Raw genomic sequence first — 16996 nt, forward strand, 5'->3', positions numbered from 1 at the left:
CCCTGGGATTGACTCGGGCTTTCATATTAATTATTTTCCAAGGCAATGTACAGCTGGGCCATTTGTAGTATTTTTTTTCATGACGCAATGCTCCAGAGGTTTACCACGTACAAGAGAAGGGGTGGGTAATGGCTCTGCATGGGAATTCTATCTCATTGTCCTTCCTGGTCCTAGATTGAGTCTGCCTTCTGTTGGAAACCTATTTCTGTTCCCATGCTGGGAGCATGGGAAACCTTCAGATGGCCTCTAATCAACCTGGGGTGGCTTTCTGGGGGCCCTGGGATTTCAGGAGCATAGAAAGGATGGAGAAGGGTTGCCTTCTGCCTACTCGTACTCTCTTCATGTTGACTTTCCTCCTTTACATCCCTGTAGCAATTGAAATCTAAAGGCTTACGAAGCACAAGAAGGCTAGGCCATTTTCTCATGGGGCTCAGGTAGAGACCTCTTCAGGGGTTTGTACCTTGTGAGGGGGTCCCGCTCAGTAGCCTGAGTGCAGATTGCCCTACCTGTCCAGAAGACATCATCCCAAGTGGACTCTGCGAAAATTTGTTCTATTTCTTCAGTCACATAATCTCTATCATAGGCAGGAGAGCCCCCTGTGGAACTCCAAGGCTTTGATGCTCCCACCTCCCCTAGTTCACTCCCTTCCTGTGAGGTGTTCCCTGAGGGCCTCTTTTCCCAGAAGGCTCAGCAAAGCCCACGACATGGCCACAGAGCTCTGAGGTGGGAGCACCCAGCTGATTTAGTGGTCTATCAAGAAGATTTGGATTATTTATTGGAAATGCCCATTATTTATGGTGGCTCATGGCCCTAATAGCATAGGAAAAGGCTGTTTTTAAAAATAAAACTCATAAAAAATAACTAGGCCCGTGATTTATCAGCACGGAGGAAGGGAGCCATTCATTTCCAGTTGGAGCAAAGAGCTCTGAAAGAACTCCGGATTGTCTTTCCAGAGACCTTGGAGGAAATTCCTGTAGGGACTGGGAGATCTGAGTACAGATAGTTCAAAGGGGATTATAAAATGAAAATCAAAGACATGTGCCTCTCCATACCTCATCCTTAATCCCCTTCTAGCTATATTTATAAGTTTTCTAAATTTTTAGCTCCTCAGACCTAATTACTTATTTCGGGGTGACATCAGTTTTAATTTTCTTATCTACAAAGTATTTAAAAGTGGGAGATGACATGTGACATGAGATGAATTTGCTGCCTCAGGCACACTGGGCAGAGGCTTAAATTCCTACTAAAAAGTTTTTCCTCCTTCTCTCCCTCTCTCCTTTGCACCCCCTTTCCCCTCTCCCTCCTCCTCCTCCCTCACCCTTCCCTCCCTCCCTCCTCTCTCTCCCTCGCCCTCTCTCCCTCCCTCCCCCCCTCCTTCTCCTTCTCCCTTTCCCTCTCTCCCCTCCTCCAATCTTTCCATCTTTAACCCAGATAGAGCAGGGGTCATGGACAGTCTCTGTTCATCCTTGGGCACATCCCTCCCCCAAGAACAAATGCAGAATTCTTCAAGCACTGTTAAGGAAAGCAGGTTTTAAAGAATCTTTGCTGAAGATGCCATGGAGAGGCAAATGAGGTCGTTGTACTACCAATCCGACAATGGAAGTTAATGAAAATTTCCGCTGGGTCTCTTCGCAACCCTCTCTCCAGCCTGTCACTTAAATTTCTTCTTTAGCATCAGCACCCTCATCTCCCTCTCCGCCCTTCTCCCTCTCATCGCACTGGCTCTCGGCTTTTCTGAGACCTGCATCTACTTCCAGCACACTCACCTGGTGTCTCATGTAGGGAAGTGTAACTCTCTTTTGGCTGCCCCTCTTTTGTATCTTAATGAGCATTATCCTGCTCAGCAAGCAAAATTCTTTCCTCAGGATTTGCCCTCCTTGGAATGTGACAGGGAATTTTTAGGAAATAACAAAAAATTTCTACTGCTCTAAATAATGTTTTTTCCTTTCATTCATTCATTCATTCATTCATTCATTCATTCAATAAATGTGCATAGTAGAGTATATCTGGTGACAGCTATGACTATATTCATTGTGAAAAAGCCATTCAAACTGTCCATGGTAAGGGCAGAGCGGGATGGAGTGGGGAAAGTGATCGGGTTAACAGCCACATGGGAGTTCAGAGTTATGAGATTTTAAAACTAAAAGTGACCTTAGATGTTGACGGCAGGCATTCCACCTGGGCCTCAGCATTGTTTCCTTTAGTCGGGGAGAATAAGAATCTGGCTGAAGATGTGGGTGTGTGTCTTAAGGCAGGGGAGGATCTGATACCCGTCAGTCAGCAGGGAGATACTGACCTCTGTCTGGCAGGATTCGTAGCAAGGAGGGCAAAGGCCTGAGAGGTTAGAGATCTGAGGAGCTTTCCTAACAGACATAAACTGAGGAAGTAACAGAAGCGGCAATGTTAACTGTCAATGGTAAGGACAAATCCTCATCCAAATTCTTATTGAGAGAGGCAGTTGCGGGTTGGCCAGGACTTATATCTCATTGGGCTGTATGTGTGTCCATCCAGACGTGGCAGGAAGGAGAGAACCACAAAGCTCTCTGCCAGCTGACGGCTGTCGTGATAGACTTGTCCAGCTTCCTCTCCTATAGAATTACAGCAATGTCTCCAGATTCCCTGGCAGGCAACGATATTTCTACACTTGCCTGGAGGACCTCAGGAAGTTTGGTTGGGGGGCGGGGGGGTCGTAGGGGTGGGGACAGGAGCTGTGCTGATTCAACTCTCCCAGCTGTGTGCCCGCAGAGTTACTTATCAGCCATGCTCACCATTGACTGGTAGAAAATTAACATGGAACTGATGCCCAGAATCTCAAGAGATTAGACATGTGTATTAACATCTGGCCATGAACAGCCTAACCGTGCTGTCAAAAGCAGGGCAGCTGGACCTGGATGACGATGATGGTGACAATGATGGTGACAGTAGGAGCTGTCATTTACTGAGGTCAACCACATGCCAGGCATTAGGCTGAGTGCCTTATAAGCATTCCCAGCATGTCCTCAGGGCAACCCTATAAGGCAGGTGCCATTTTCTCTTTTATATAACTTCACACCTCTAATTATCTTCTGCATTTAAACTCAAATATGTCTGATGCTAAAGTCTGCACCTAGAGCCATCTCTGTAAGCAAACAAAACAAGCAAATAATCTCTCCCCTCCACACCAGCTGAGCCACAAACAGGGTAACAGGGTGCTCTGTCAGGCTCAGCATGGCCTGCAGGGCCTCTAGGACTGTTTGCCAACATCAGTGAACTAAAGTAGTCATCAAGGTGAAGGGAAGCTTGGGGAGTGAACCAGTTTTCAGTGTTGCTGAGTTTATAGGAGTGATAGCATGTTTCTCGGGGCTTATGGAGACTAGGACAAGTGAGTAACTCTCATTTCCCCGGACTCTATCAGCCTTAGGGAGAATCAAGGCAGAATCACACTTGTGATAGTAATGCTATGAGGTCTCTAAGCTTTCCCATTTTCCATGGGTCCTCAGGGTTCAGGTCTGCCAGTGACAGTCTCCTTGGCAATGCTCTGCTCATGATTGGATGTTGAGCATCATCTGATACACAGGACTGTGTTCTAGGGTTGCAAATGAATGAGGAGTGGGAAAGCGGATCATAGATATGCAGCATTCTGCTCCCTAAGACCCTCCCCTGCCATGATTAGACGGGAGATGATACCTCATCGCTCACAGAGAATCTGGAGGAGACTTGGCAGTTTGCAAAAGGCTTTCACAGAGATCTTGCCAAATGCAGCTCCTTAAAAGAAGTGGTGAGGTCTTCATTCATCCTGGCATGGTGCCTGGCACATAGCTGGTCCTCAATAAATGTGAGCTGAACAGTGACAAATATTTCTTAGGTGTGTTATGTTACCCTGGGGATGGAGGGTCAGGAGGTGAAAGGGAATATGCAATGTAAACATTATTTAATCAAAGATCCTAATTTTGAAGTGTAGTGTAGTAAAAACTGTCTTTGGAGCTGGGCAGATCTAGGTCACATCTTAACTCTGTCACTGGCCACGTGATCTTGAGGAAGGCTCTAACCTTTCTGGGTCTCAGTTCCATTCATTCAAAAAAGTGAGATGTAATACCTCCCTCACATAGGTAGGTGAGGATGAAATGAAGTCACAGACTCATGCACCCACATGTGACACCCTAACTGCAGAGCAGCAGCCTGTAGCAGACACACTTGTGCAACACGCACATCTCTTCAGCCACCCCGGAGGTCGCTGCGGCTCTCTGCCTGTGGGCATCCTATCTGTGGGGTGCATGCTCAGCCTGTGCACAGGACAAGCTTAAGTGCCAGAGAGTCAAGGCCAGCAGTGACCTTCAACCAGTGATGGACTCCTGCTTGCTCACTCCTCAGTGTAATGATTCTGAGATGTGTTTCACAGTCTCTTAGAAGGTCCCCAGTGGGACTGAGTCCAAGTGGCCTGTGGCATTAACCTTTTCATGAACCTATCCATGTTGTCTTCCCTCCCTTGTCTGTCTTACCCCCTACTACTCCCTCACCAAGCTTCCTGGGAGCAGCTCCCAAATAAACCACTTCCAAATCTTTGACTTAGAGGGTAACCCAAAAGAAGACACAGACAACAAATGAAAGATACTATTACTGTGATTTTTAAAGGGCATGGATGTAAGTGATTAATATAGAAAAATATAAAATACTAGGGAAGAAAACAGAGAGAGGTTACTACCAGCCAATGGCACCTGGGAGAACTTCAGGAAGGAGATTGTGTGTAACATTTGATCTGGTTGTTAAAAGATGTGAAGGATATGTACATGAGGAGATGGATCAGTGAATGGCATTCCAGGGCCTAGAACAGGATCCCATGTCCACTTTGCTAATGATTCCTGCAAAAGCTGTCTGTGAGTCAGGTGGGCAGACATGTCAGGCACGTCCTCACACCGGTCTCATCTGGACACAGAACTCACTGGGCGGCATGGCCCTGGCTCTTGGGCCTTGTGCTCAGCACACTTTCAGGCTGTACTTATTAGTGCATGTTATACAGGGTTAGTGCTTCCCTTATGTCCCTGGAGTGTGGCCCTGTAACCTCTTTCCATCGCCAAGCTCTTTGTCATGGTCTGTGGGGACCCCAGTAAGCACTCTGCACAGTGCTCACTGGAGCATCTCCTGGGTATTGAGTCTTCTCAAGGCATCAGTGAGATTTCTATCTGCATTTCTCAGCGTCCTTTGGGGAACATCATCTGACTCCAATGCTTGGACCTGGTAGAACACACTGGGACCCCTAAGTTTGAGACGTTAGGTTCATGTTGTGTTTCTTTTACTTACTTGTTGATCCTTCATCATTTGAGTGAGTGAATGAAAGATGTCTCAACATGCCCAGAGGACATACTCTCTCCTGCTAAAAGTGGAGAGAGAAAGAGAAGCAATGCCATTGTGCCCGAGATGCGTCTTCGCTGCCTCCTGACTCTAGTTCAGTGCTTAACAAGCCTTTTTCATCAAGGACTTTCGTTCAAGTAAAATATGATGGAAGTGGCAATTATATAGGTAAGAGCTGAATTCCCTTGATGAAGCAAAGTTGTTGGGAGGAAATTCAGTTTGCTCAGACCTCTCTTTGAGGAGCACATGTGAAACCATTGCTTGAATGGATGAAAGGAGGGAAGTGTAGGAAGAAGGTGATGATCTAATGTACTCTGGACCTTCTGTAGCCTCATGTTACCTGGCAAACCATTTGGGACCTCCCAGACGAATTCTATTCTAATGTGCCAGAGAGCTGGGTCTCTTGGTCTTCCTCTGCAGGAGTAAGCTGAGAGACAATCACTCACGTGACAGGGTCATAACTCTGGAGAGGTGAGAAATCTGTCTCTCGGTCTTACCAGCTTTGCTCTTCTCTTTCAGAGGTCCCCAAAACAGAACAGACTTTTGAAGAACGCCTGATACTCAAAGCTTTCTTGCTAAAGTTTGTCAATGCCTACTCTCCCATCTTCTATGTGGCCTTTTTCAAGGGGAGGTGAGTATTTTAGTGCCATATATGGAGGGAAAATTGGTCACGAAGTCTGGGTCGTCCACTAGAGTCAGCCGGTCCCTATTGTCAGTTCACATCCTCAGCCCTATTCCCCATCTCCACCTCCACCTGGCTGTTCATGAAGCAGTGGTTTTAACACTAAATCATTTTGTGTTAGCATCTCCAGATTCTGATAAGTAGGGAAACTCTACAGGGATTTGGCTCTGGGCCCTGAAAGGCTTAAAAGAATTTGTGTCTCCCAACTTTGAGGATGAGGCAGGAGGGAATTTCATGTCTAGCCAGTGGCTCTTAGATTTTGCAATGTAATTCTGAAGCTAACTACCCAGACTTAGTGCAGACTTCACAGCTTAAGAGCACAGTCTTCTGTAACACTGCCCTCACTTCCAAAGCTCTGGGGTTCTCAGGCCACTCATGATTTAGACCATAACCTCTATAACCAGTAACCCCTCAAGTTCAATAATTCACTAGAACAAATTACAGAACTCAAGAACGTTCTGTACTTAAAATTATAGTTTTATTATAGCGAAGGGATACAAATCCAAGCCAGCAAATGAGAGAGGCACATAGGACAAGGTCTAGGAGGGTCTTAAACAGGAACTTTCAGGTCCACAGGACATGTCAGCTTCCTGGCACACTGATGTATACCACCAACCGTGAAGCTCATCCACGCTTCAGTGTTGAGAGTTTTTATTGGGGCTTCATTACGTAGGCATGATTGATCAAATCATTGGCCACATGATTGAACTTAATCTTCAGTCCTCCCCTCATTCCCTGAGGGCAGGGTGCTATTACATGGTGCAAAGGCCCAACCCTCTAATCACATGGTTGATCTTTCTGGACTGGTCTTCTTCATCTTGAGTGATCTCATTAGCATAAGCTTAGGTATAGTTCCAAGAGCCTACAAAGAATAACAAAGACACTCTTATTGGGAAGTTCTAAGGATTTAGAGGCTCTTCCCAGGAACAAGCAACAAAGGCCAGTCAAATTCTTCATTATACAATAGGTCTGGATGTAAAATCGCTTCTGATAAATATATTTTGTGGTTAGATCAGTTGGCTACCTTCAAGGAAATTTCCCAGTACGCATCAACTATGTCAGGAAAGCTTCCTTAGAACTAAATGCTCATCAAGCAGACATCGATGGCAAGAGCTGTCATCATCCACATTTGATAATTTCTTATAAACGTATTCGTTGCCAAAAACCACAACCTTTTCCCAGAATTTCTGCCCTTGACTCTCATGAAATTATATATAGTAGCAGAGAAACTATTCGTATTGATGAGTAGATACTTCATTGGTGTTTTCTATCTAGATTTATTATCAATAACAAATGGCACACATATGATATTCTAGGCAAAAAATAAATAGGGTCCTAACTTTTAGATAAACTTATGGTGTAGAGAAAGAGATAGTCTTGGCAATAAGCACCCTGTTATCTCCAAAAAGTGATGTAATAAAAGATGTAAAGAAAGTGTGAGGGGAACATTTGATGATCAAAGACAAGAAGACCTCACAGGAAGGAAAGGTCTAAACTCAGCCCTATATAGATGAGTATGATTTTAACAGGTGGACACAGGCATGACATTTCAAATAAGTGAGATTCCTCTGATTACCTGTCTGGTTCCATGATTGACTTTGACCTCTCTGCTTCTCTCACCTGCCTTCTTCTTATCCCCCAGTAAAATCATTACTGCTTTAAAGAGGAATGAGGCAGGCTGCTTCCATTCTTTTGAATATTTTCAGTAAGAAATCTAAATTTTTCTTTTCTGATCTCAGGAGTTTCCACTTAGAACTTTTTCGTCTGTCTCACCCTTTGTTTCCTGGGAAATCAGAAAAGCTCACCAAGGAGCTGCAACCAGAAATCAATTCTTGAAACTAGTTGAGGGACGAAGATGCACATACAGTACACTTCGAGAGAATTCAAATTTCATTGTGTTTAGGCTCAGAAGTTATCACACGCACACACGCATACATGCACATGTGCCCTGTGACTTTCCCAGCCCCACACTAGACCCAGTCTTACCCTTATCTTATGGAGGTGAACCCTAGGTGTTATAGGTGATTATTAGCTGATAATAGGGTGATTTAGCACCTGCCTTGGCCAGCACTTTCAAGAGGGACGCTGGGCAGTGGTTATTCCTCTGAAGGCATACTCTCAAGCATCCCTGACTTTCTCTCTTTCCCTAACTCTTCCTATACTTCTTGATTTCAGGTTTGTGGGAAGACCTGGAAGCTATGTTTATGTGTTCGATGGTTACCGCATGGAAGAGGCAAGTAACAGCCGCTGGTATTTCCCGCCTGGCTAGTGGTGCGTAGGTGCACCTGCCACTCCCAGCCCCATCCTTATCCTTGAGCATGACTGGATTCACACCGTTGGTTCTCTAAGCTCACTTGGTCTAACTGCTCCTTCCTTTGTCTTTTCCTCTCTGCAGTGTGCTCCTGGGGGCTGCCTCATGGAGCTCTGCATTCAGCTCAGCATCATCATGTTGGGGAAGCAGTTGATTCAGAACAACATCTTTGAGATCGGAGTCCCGTATGTAATGAACTCTTCTCATCTCTCTGCTTGCTGTCAGAGCTTAGCTCAGCAGGGCCAGTCTTTCAGCAGGATTTCCATGGCCTCTCCTCTTCTCAGATAGCTTGGCTATTTACTGCTCTGTCTATATGCCAATAACTTTCCCCAAAAGCCAGGGCTCTTCCCACAAGCCTTGTTTGCCAATCCGATTCGAGATGCTTGAGCCTCAGAAAGATTCTGCACTTCATTAAGTACACATAACCAGTTAGCGACAGGGCTATGAAATCAGGTATCTCTGACCTCAAGGTGCCTAATATTTTTAATGCTATCTGTTCTCCCAGTGAATAAGTAAAAGAGACTTTCAATATGGTGGATACATGAATATGAAAGCTTGAAACATAATACAGCCATTTAGAAAGATCTCTAGTCTATGGCCATGTTACCCTGAATGTGCCAGATCTCGTCTGATCTCGAAAGCTAAGCAGGGTCGGGCCTGGTTAGTACTTGGATGGGAGACCACCTAGGAAGACAAGGTGCTGTAGGTGGTAAAAAAAGAAAAAGAAAAAGAAAAAGAAAGATCTCTAAAAAACTGGAATATATGATCTTAGGAGGGGGAAGGATGCATTGCTGGGGAAACACAGAATGGATTTTCACATGGATTCTCTCTCTCCTCCCAGGTGAAGAGAGAGAAATTTCATAGAAGAATGACTTTCAATTAGGTTTTGCATTGAGATAGTGATGAAAATATATACTTACTCACAGGCACTAGACCCAAAGAAAAGAAGATACAGCAAGTGAAAATCTACCTTCAGATCAAAGAAAGTGTTGCTTATTCTGCCTTTATTTCTGTTGCTTTATAGTGTTAAAGAAGAATCTGTTTCAGGGGACATTTTCAGGCAGCCCAGCATCAGAGAGCCAGGGAATGACAGAGATGGCCAAGGGTAGCACTTATAGGCTGGGCCAGTTTAAGAAAACAGGATGGACAGTTTGTACCAGGCCTGGAGTTCTTTACAAACCCCTTGCAGGATTAACTGTTCTGGGATGCAATAATCAGTCTCTATAGGGTAGGTAAAGATACTGCCACACTCTCTATCTTCCTCTTGGAGATGGACTATACACATTATATTAATGGTTCATAGAGATCCTGTAAAGAAACTTGTTTAATCCCAACTGTATTTCTTTCCAACTTTCTTTCCAACTGTATTTTTTCATGTTATTGGCTAGGGTTCTTAGCTGTGGACATGGGGATCCACTCTGACTAATTCAAGAAGCAAAAGAATTTAAGAATAATAAGTGGCTAACAGAATATTCTTTAAGGGTCAGAGAGCCAGAAATAACACTGTCCACACTGTAGAAAGGCTTGCAGGGAATACCACTGGCTCATATGACTCAGATTTTAAAAGATGAGACTTGTATACCAAAGAGCCATACCCACAAAAACTGCAATCTGAACTTAACCAGATGTCTTCATCAGCTCAGGCTGCTATAACAAAATAATACAGAGTGGATGGCTTAAACAACACACATTTATTTCTTACAGTTCTAGAGGCTGTACAGTCTAAAACCAAGGTGCCAGCAGATTTGGTTCTTGATGAGGGTTCTCCCTGGCTTGCAGATGGCAGCCATCTCACTGTATGCTCACGTGACCTCTTCTTTGTGTGCATATGGAGAGAGCGAGAGCTCTGATGTCTCTTCCTCTACTTATAAGGGCACCAATCCCATCAGGGGGCTCTGTCCTCCTGACCTCATCGAAACCTAATCACTTCCCAGAGGCCCCACCTCCTACTACCATCACATTGGAAGTTAAAACTTCATGTATAAGTTTGGAGGGGATACAAAACATTCAGTCTATAACAACAGCCTGTCCGTTTTTTTTTTTTTTTCCTTTCAACCTATGTACAAGATTTGCATGCAATTAAATAAATAAATAAACAAACAAACAAATAAATAAATTGGCCCTTTTCTTCTCAGAGCTCAGACTTTAAGTTTGGGAGACAAAATAGAAGGCACGTGACTGGGTGCTCTCTCTGTGATGCAGACTCTGTTGGAATTCAGAGTAAGTAAAGGTAAAGGATTTTGGAGGAGTCAAGGTATCCTAAGCAGAGGGGTTTCTTCCAGGCTGTGTCTGTCCCTGGAAAGAAGATTGTTGCCATCGTATGTAATGAGACAGTCTGCCATTATTTTTTTTTAAAGAAACAATTTCTCTTGGGTGTGGATATCTTTTCTAAACAAACAGCAGACTGACTCAGGCTCATCAAAAACACTTTCTGGCCTAGGCGGTGCTACAGATGGAGAAAGTAAGGCTCATAGAGATGGCCACTCCCTGATCAAAGTCTTGTCAGGGTCATGGCAAGGACAAGAGCCCGGAATCTCTCTAAACCAATTGAAAGGTCACTGGATCCTAGGTTCTTTGAGTTGAATGGAACCATTAGAGGATATATAATCAAATTCCTTTCTCTATAGGAAACTACCCCAGACTTGCCTGCTTTGATGTGGGGCTGTAACTGTCTGAAAGGTCCCCAGAGAAAGCTATTGTTTGGTTTTCCTCAGAAACCCACTTACAGAGCTAAAGTTATAATGGAGAAAATTTAGTTTACCTGGAAAGAAAACTCTTTTTCCAATGAGAGCTCTACTTCAAGGCATGAGAATCCTCAACATTCCCTCGTAAAACTTTGCATCCCAGTCCTCAGAACAGATCTCACCATCATCCACCATTAATTAGGCTGAATTCTTAGGATGATTTTCTGCTCCCACAATGGGACAACCTCAGGTAGCCCGCGGGTATGTGCTTTTCTTGGAGGAGGATTGGTGTCTGGGCATCTTGTTCCACCTCCCTGCTTAAGCCGGTGTCTAGTCATCAGTTGGGAAATCATCAGTCTTTAGAAACTGAACCCTCTGAAACTGTGCTCTGTTTTCATCTTTCTGACTGAAAGATACTTAGCGATATTCATCAAGCAAAGCTGGCGAAACACAGGGTTGTTGTTCTCGAGTTTACCATTTCAGAGAGAACACAGTTATTATAGACAGCTAGAAAATATACAGACCAAAAAAAGATTTACCAACACCACATCTAGCCCCTTTGAAGTTACAAGACCAGCCCCTTCACCACTGCTACAAAAGAAAGTCTGCGTTCCCCTTCACAGCATCTGGGGAAGATACCGCCCTTCTGGTATATTGTTCTGCTTTTGGATGGGATTGTATACAGCCTATGGGCATGAGATGCCCGTTTTTTCATTCCTGGACATCTGCTCTACCACTTAGTTCTTTCACTATGGACCCAGAAGCCTTTATGAGAGGCAAGAACTCAGGCATATGTTTGGACAGTGTGTTGGCATGTTCCCTACCCATCAACTCCATCAGCTCCATAACAGATGAAACTAACACACGGCTGTTTGCCTCGAAGGCTAAATTTTCTTGTTTATGCTTGATGTGTTTAATATGACACAGTTAATTGATGGCAATTGCATAGTAACTCATAAAGCTGTGGGCAAGTCACTTCTGTAAGTCTCGCTGTCCTCATCTCTTGATGAAAATGATCTCTGAGGCGCTCTCATTTCAGCTCTAACATTCTGTGAACTTCTTCTCTCATCAGTGAAACTAGTCACTGCTGATTCCAAATACAAGTCATTTCTGTTTCAAATATTTTTCCTCATTTCAGTTTCTAGTCTGCTAAAAGACATATGCCACATAATCACAGAGTTAAATTCAGGGATGTAGAACAAAAATTTTCCCATCAAACCCTAGGTCTTTTATCTTCAAACTTCTTTACAACTCTATGTATTTTGAGTCTGGTCACATGAAATCATTATGATTATGATTATTGGATCTTCTACTCTCTACTCAGAACCCACTCTCAATAAAGTAGGTCCATCCAATCTAGTGTTCAGGCACCTGGCAACATCCTTACGCATGACTGTTGAGAAACATGAAATAAGCAAGAGAATAAAAAGGAGTCTTTCATAGTCCAAAGAGAAATGACACTTGAGCTTGATAATGAGGAAGGATTAGTGTAAATTATAAAAAACTAGACCCGGTGGTCTTTAGTTCTTGGGTGGCGGTAGCACATTGCTGTGGTCAGAGATCGGATGGTCTAACAGACCTGGGTTTAAATCCAGGCCTTACAATGTACTCACTCTGTGACCTTGGGAAAGATTTAGAAAGATTTGCATCCAACGTGGTTGCGTGAAAATACAGCTTGGTTGTATGCTCCGCTATCTAGAAAATAGAAAATAATGACTATCTGAGAAAGGAAGAACCATTCTTGGGGGTTCCAGGTGTTCCTGAGTGTTATTGGCTTATATGTTTGTAATGATGCTTTGTAAGTGTTACAAGTCCAGGGAGCGAGACTAAAAAGAGCAACTGAGGAATACAGTCTTCCTTGTCTGTCCCTGGCCGGGTTGCTTTTGGTTCACAGTGTAGCTCGCATGTACATTCAGAGCCTGCCTCAAAGTTCTTTTCCAAGGCAAAGAGTAACCTCAGAGGCCAGACTTGATTTTTTTAAAAAGAAGCAAATAAGTCTGAGGATTTAGGTAGGTGATCATGCTAGATAAGAATATTTGGGGTACAAAATATAAGATTATACAGATATAAGATTGACTATCGATAGTGTTTATCATCTACTTGTGAGAGCAATTTTCTAACATTCTTCCAAAGAAAACCTTAAAATGTTAAAGACTATCTAATCGAACTTTATTAGGTCAAGCAGTCAGCCATCATTTATCTCTCCCCTTGAGGAAACAACATTCTCATTAGATTCCTGATGTGTGTGTGTATGTGTGCGCATGTGTGTTTGTATCTGTCTTGCAGGAAGTACCACAAATGCAATGATGATGACTTTGAGGATCTTACAGTCTAGCAGGTTTCTTGAATTAGAACATTGTTTCCTAATCTTCAGTCATTTCTGAGCCACCTTTAAAATCTTTTCCTCATATCTACCTGAATAGCTACTTACATATTAATTTCCTCTTAACGAATTCATTTTTTATTTAAATCCATAACATTCCTGAGAATGGAAAACTAACACTATCAGTTACCATGAGTGGCAAATAACGGTAGAGAGAAATGCAGTGAAAACAGAATGTTATTAACAATGACATTAGCCTAAGATCTGCATTCCCATTGTTTCAAGGAAGGCACACAAGCATTGGGGAAGTGGTAAAGACCTATGAGCTGCATATCTGGTTTTGTCCCTGACTGCAGTTAGAGGGAACGAAAGAGAACAGGAAAGGAAATAAGTTTAGGTGCTCTAATGAGATGTAAGGCCAAGTGTAGAGACCTTCTAAAGATGTCACGTGAACTGGTAGTGGAATGTATCCTTTGCATGGGAAACATTGGTTTACAGCAATATTATCACCTCTTAATCTCATAGGTCTCCAAGAGCCTGGCACAGATACCAAACACATCTAAGAATACTGCACAGCCACCCTTCAGAACCTTGGGTGAGCTTCACCAGCTCTCTCAGACTCTCCCTTTGCCGCCCCTACATGTGGCAGATGCCCAGACTGGTCCACTGCAGAAGCCCAGCTCTGTCCAGCCATCTTCAACCAGGCAGCAGCATGGCTTACCTTTGCTAGGCCTGGTTCAGATGCCCTGGAGATGCATAAACAAAGTGCTTCCCAGGAGGCAGTAAAACTGGAGGCACCAGGCATTTTAAAGGCAGCTCTGGGACTAATGAGACATGATAACAGATAAAATTGGGTTGCGTGGTCTGGCCTTGGACTCTCCCCTCACACCACCCAGGGTCCTGGGACCTGACAGTTGTAGTATATGCTTTTCAAATAGGAGCCGGGTAGTTTTAACATTATGAGCCCCAGAATAACGCTCATCAATAGTGCCTTCTGAGATGACTGCAGGTATGGCGAACAGCGTGGCAGACTCTGATCTTATGCTATTTATTACCCCAGTCCACTAATTTCCCTCATCCCCACCCCCTCACATGTACCACGCCTTTCCTTTCTCCATACATGTTTGTGTAAGATAGACTTTGTATCCAAACTGTGTTTTGCCTCTAAAACGTGACACACCACATCCCAATGCCTTGCTATAATTTTATATCGAACTTAGCTCCAGTATTCCTTTAAGCAAAATTGGAAATGCGCATTGTATCATTCAGAAAGATGGATTGTGTGTGTGTGTGTCAGAGAGAGAGAGAGAGAGAGAGAGAGAGAGAGAGAGAGAGAGAGAGAGAGAGAGAGAGAGAGAGAGAGAGAGAGAGAGAGAGAGAGAAAGGGTAAATGCTACTTTTTTTTCAAGTGCCAGACTCTCCTGGACAAAGTCTGAGGAGACAGAGCAGGTAGATCAGTACTTCCACGGGCAGAATGTCCTCTGCCCCTATTCTTACTGAAAGTATAAGACCATATCCCAAAATAGCTATAATATAACCCCGGACACAGCCAGTAAGATTTTATAAACTTTTCACTTTTTTTGGTAAATGTGGTAAATATTACATTTTAAGACATAAAACAGTCTCTCTTTAAAGCCATCACAGGCAAAGGAGGTCAGCGTTCTCCTCAAATACAGTGGAATCTGGCCATGAATTCGAAGTTTAAGGAGCAAATGTGAACCTTGTCAGGTGTCGTGAAAAGGATTACATAGCTCAAAGGTTGATGTGTTTGTCTTCTTTGGCCCATTTAGGGCTTGGTTCTGCCTTCTTTAATGAGGCTGGCAGCTGTGGATCTGGGGTCAGTGGAGGACGGCCTGGGGCCCAGATTCCTGCCAGCAGGAGGCCCCAGGTGTGACAGACACTCCCCATGGTGAGCCCATGGGGCACAAGCAGAGGAAAGGCTCTGAGCTTTCCCGACAGAGTTTCTCAGACTTGTCATTAAAAAGGGGCGGAAAAATTGCAGATGAAAAGGATAAGGGGGTAACATCAAAGGAGTTATTTTAACGAGCAAGTGCATCATACGGTCGGAATCATAATCCGAAGTTTTCCAAAAGGCCCATCTGTATGTTATACAACTTACAGGATTCCTGTTAAATCCTGCTCTTGAGGGACTTTCCTCATTAATCTTTTAAAATGGTCACTGAGATGTGCAGTAGGGAAACTTCTGGGAAGGAGGGGTTCATAAGAATTGTTTGTGGGTTACTTTTTGCCCTTATCATTTTCGACCTACCTGCAGTGCGCTGTACTGCTGAACACAGAGTCCTTCTGGAAGCTCTTCTACTGCCCTCACCTTCTTTGCCACATGGTCTTACAGTTGGTCTTCTGTTCCTGTGTGCCCCTTCCTTGCCCTTTGAAGCTTTCTTTCCCTCCATCCATCCCTTAACTGTTGATATGTTTTCCACTCTGCTCCATCCACATGTGGTGCTCATTGTAGGGTTTCAATTGTTCTCTCCATGATGACTCTCAGATCTTGAGCTCCAACCCGGACTTGTTTTCAGAGCTCTAGACTCATGTATAAAATTGCTCACTAGACATCCCTACTTGTTTGTCTCATGGAATCCTCAATCTCAACACTTCCTCCTCATCAAAACTACCTTTTCTCTAGTGTTCACTATCTCAGCAAACCGTACCACCATCCACACACATGCCTAAAGACCCTTGTTCCTCATTCTCCTCCTCTTTCCACATATAATTTACCACCAGCTTTTTAACCCTACCTCCTAGGCATGTCTTAATCTACTTCTCTTTACATCCATTGCAATTGTCCCAGACTCTGCTACTGTAATCTCTCACTTGAACCATTGCATATCATGCCTTACAAGGCCATGGATGTCATGAACTTGCACTATCTTTTAAGTCTTATCTTTTGTCACTCTCTCTCTCTTCTGCTCTATGTTCCTAGCATTTTGAACTCCTTTCAGTCCCTTCTATGAGCCATTCTCACATTTGCCTCTGGCTGTTGCACAAAGAATTTCCTGTGCCTAAAACATACCTTCACCCATCACACCACTCTCCCTCTTTCCCATGCTGCTTCTATTGTCTTTCATCATTTAGTTGATTTACACATCTCTTCCTCAGGGAAAACATCCTCTGCCTTAGGCCAGGTTTCTTTGTTTTATGTTCTTATAATTGCCTGAACTTCTCCTTTATAATCCTTATTACACATGATAGGTAACAGTTGTTTAAGTGTCCACTTTTCCAGCTAGACAACCTCATTAAATACATCAGATGTCTCATTGGTCACATTTATTTTTTCTTGGAGACCATCCTCTAGGAACCCTCTATTCTCCTGTTCAGACAAAAACTGTTCACTAAGGCTTTTCTACAGGTATCAATCTAAGTTTGATCCTGTGTCACCTTTTTCTGCTAGATTCCATGTTTGCCGTATTACATTTTGTTATCTTTATTGCTTTATATCCTTGGTTGGTGAAATTCATCCTATGAGAACTTCATTAGAATGGATTTAAAGAAGAACATATATTTTTTTGAAACCTCACATGTGCGAAAAATGTCTTTATCTGCCTTTGCACTTGATGTATACTTTGGCTGGGTATAGAATCCTATGCTAAAATCATTTGCCTCTTCAATGATAATACATTTTTTTAAAGTTTTCTAGTGTCAGGGACTGA

General features: G+C 43.5%; 1 protein-coding gene and 1 pseudogene across 1 annotated transcript in view; both read left to right on the top strand.

Annotated features, from left to right (window-relative positions):
• The window catches only part of ANO2 (anoctamin 2), a 307510-nt gene that overhangs the window by 247107 nt on the left and 43407 nt on the right, over window positions 1–16996 (top strand). The window contains exons 17-19 of the mRNA XM_011365894.2: window positions 5848–5959; window positions 8186–8243; window positions 8406–8506. Coding sequence (XP_011364196.1) covers window positions 5848–5959; window positions 8186–8243; window positions 8406–8506 — 271 coding nt within the window. The remainder of the gene's footprint in view (window positions 1–5847; window positions 5960–8185; window positions 8244–8405; window positions 8507–16996) is intronic.
• On the top strand, window positions 8912–9030 carry LOC111743592 (annotated as a pseudogene).

The sequence above is a fragment of the Pteropus vampyrus genome, unplaced genomic scaffold, assembly GCF_000151845.1.
Source record: "Pteropus vampyrus isolate Shadow unplaced genomic scaffold, Pvam_2.0 Scaffold116, whole genome shotgun sequence".
Classification (NCBI taxonomy): Eukaryota; Metazoa; Chordata; class Mammalia; order Chiroptera; family Pteropodidae; genus Pteropus; species Pteropus vampyrus.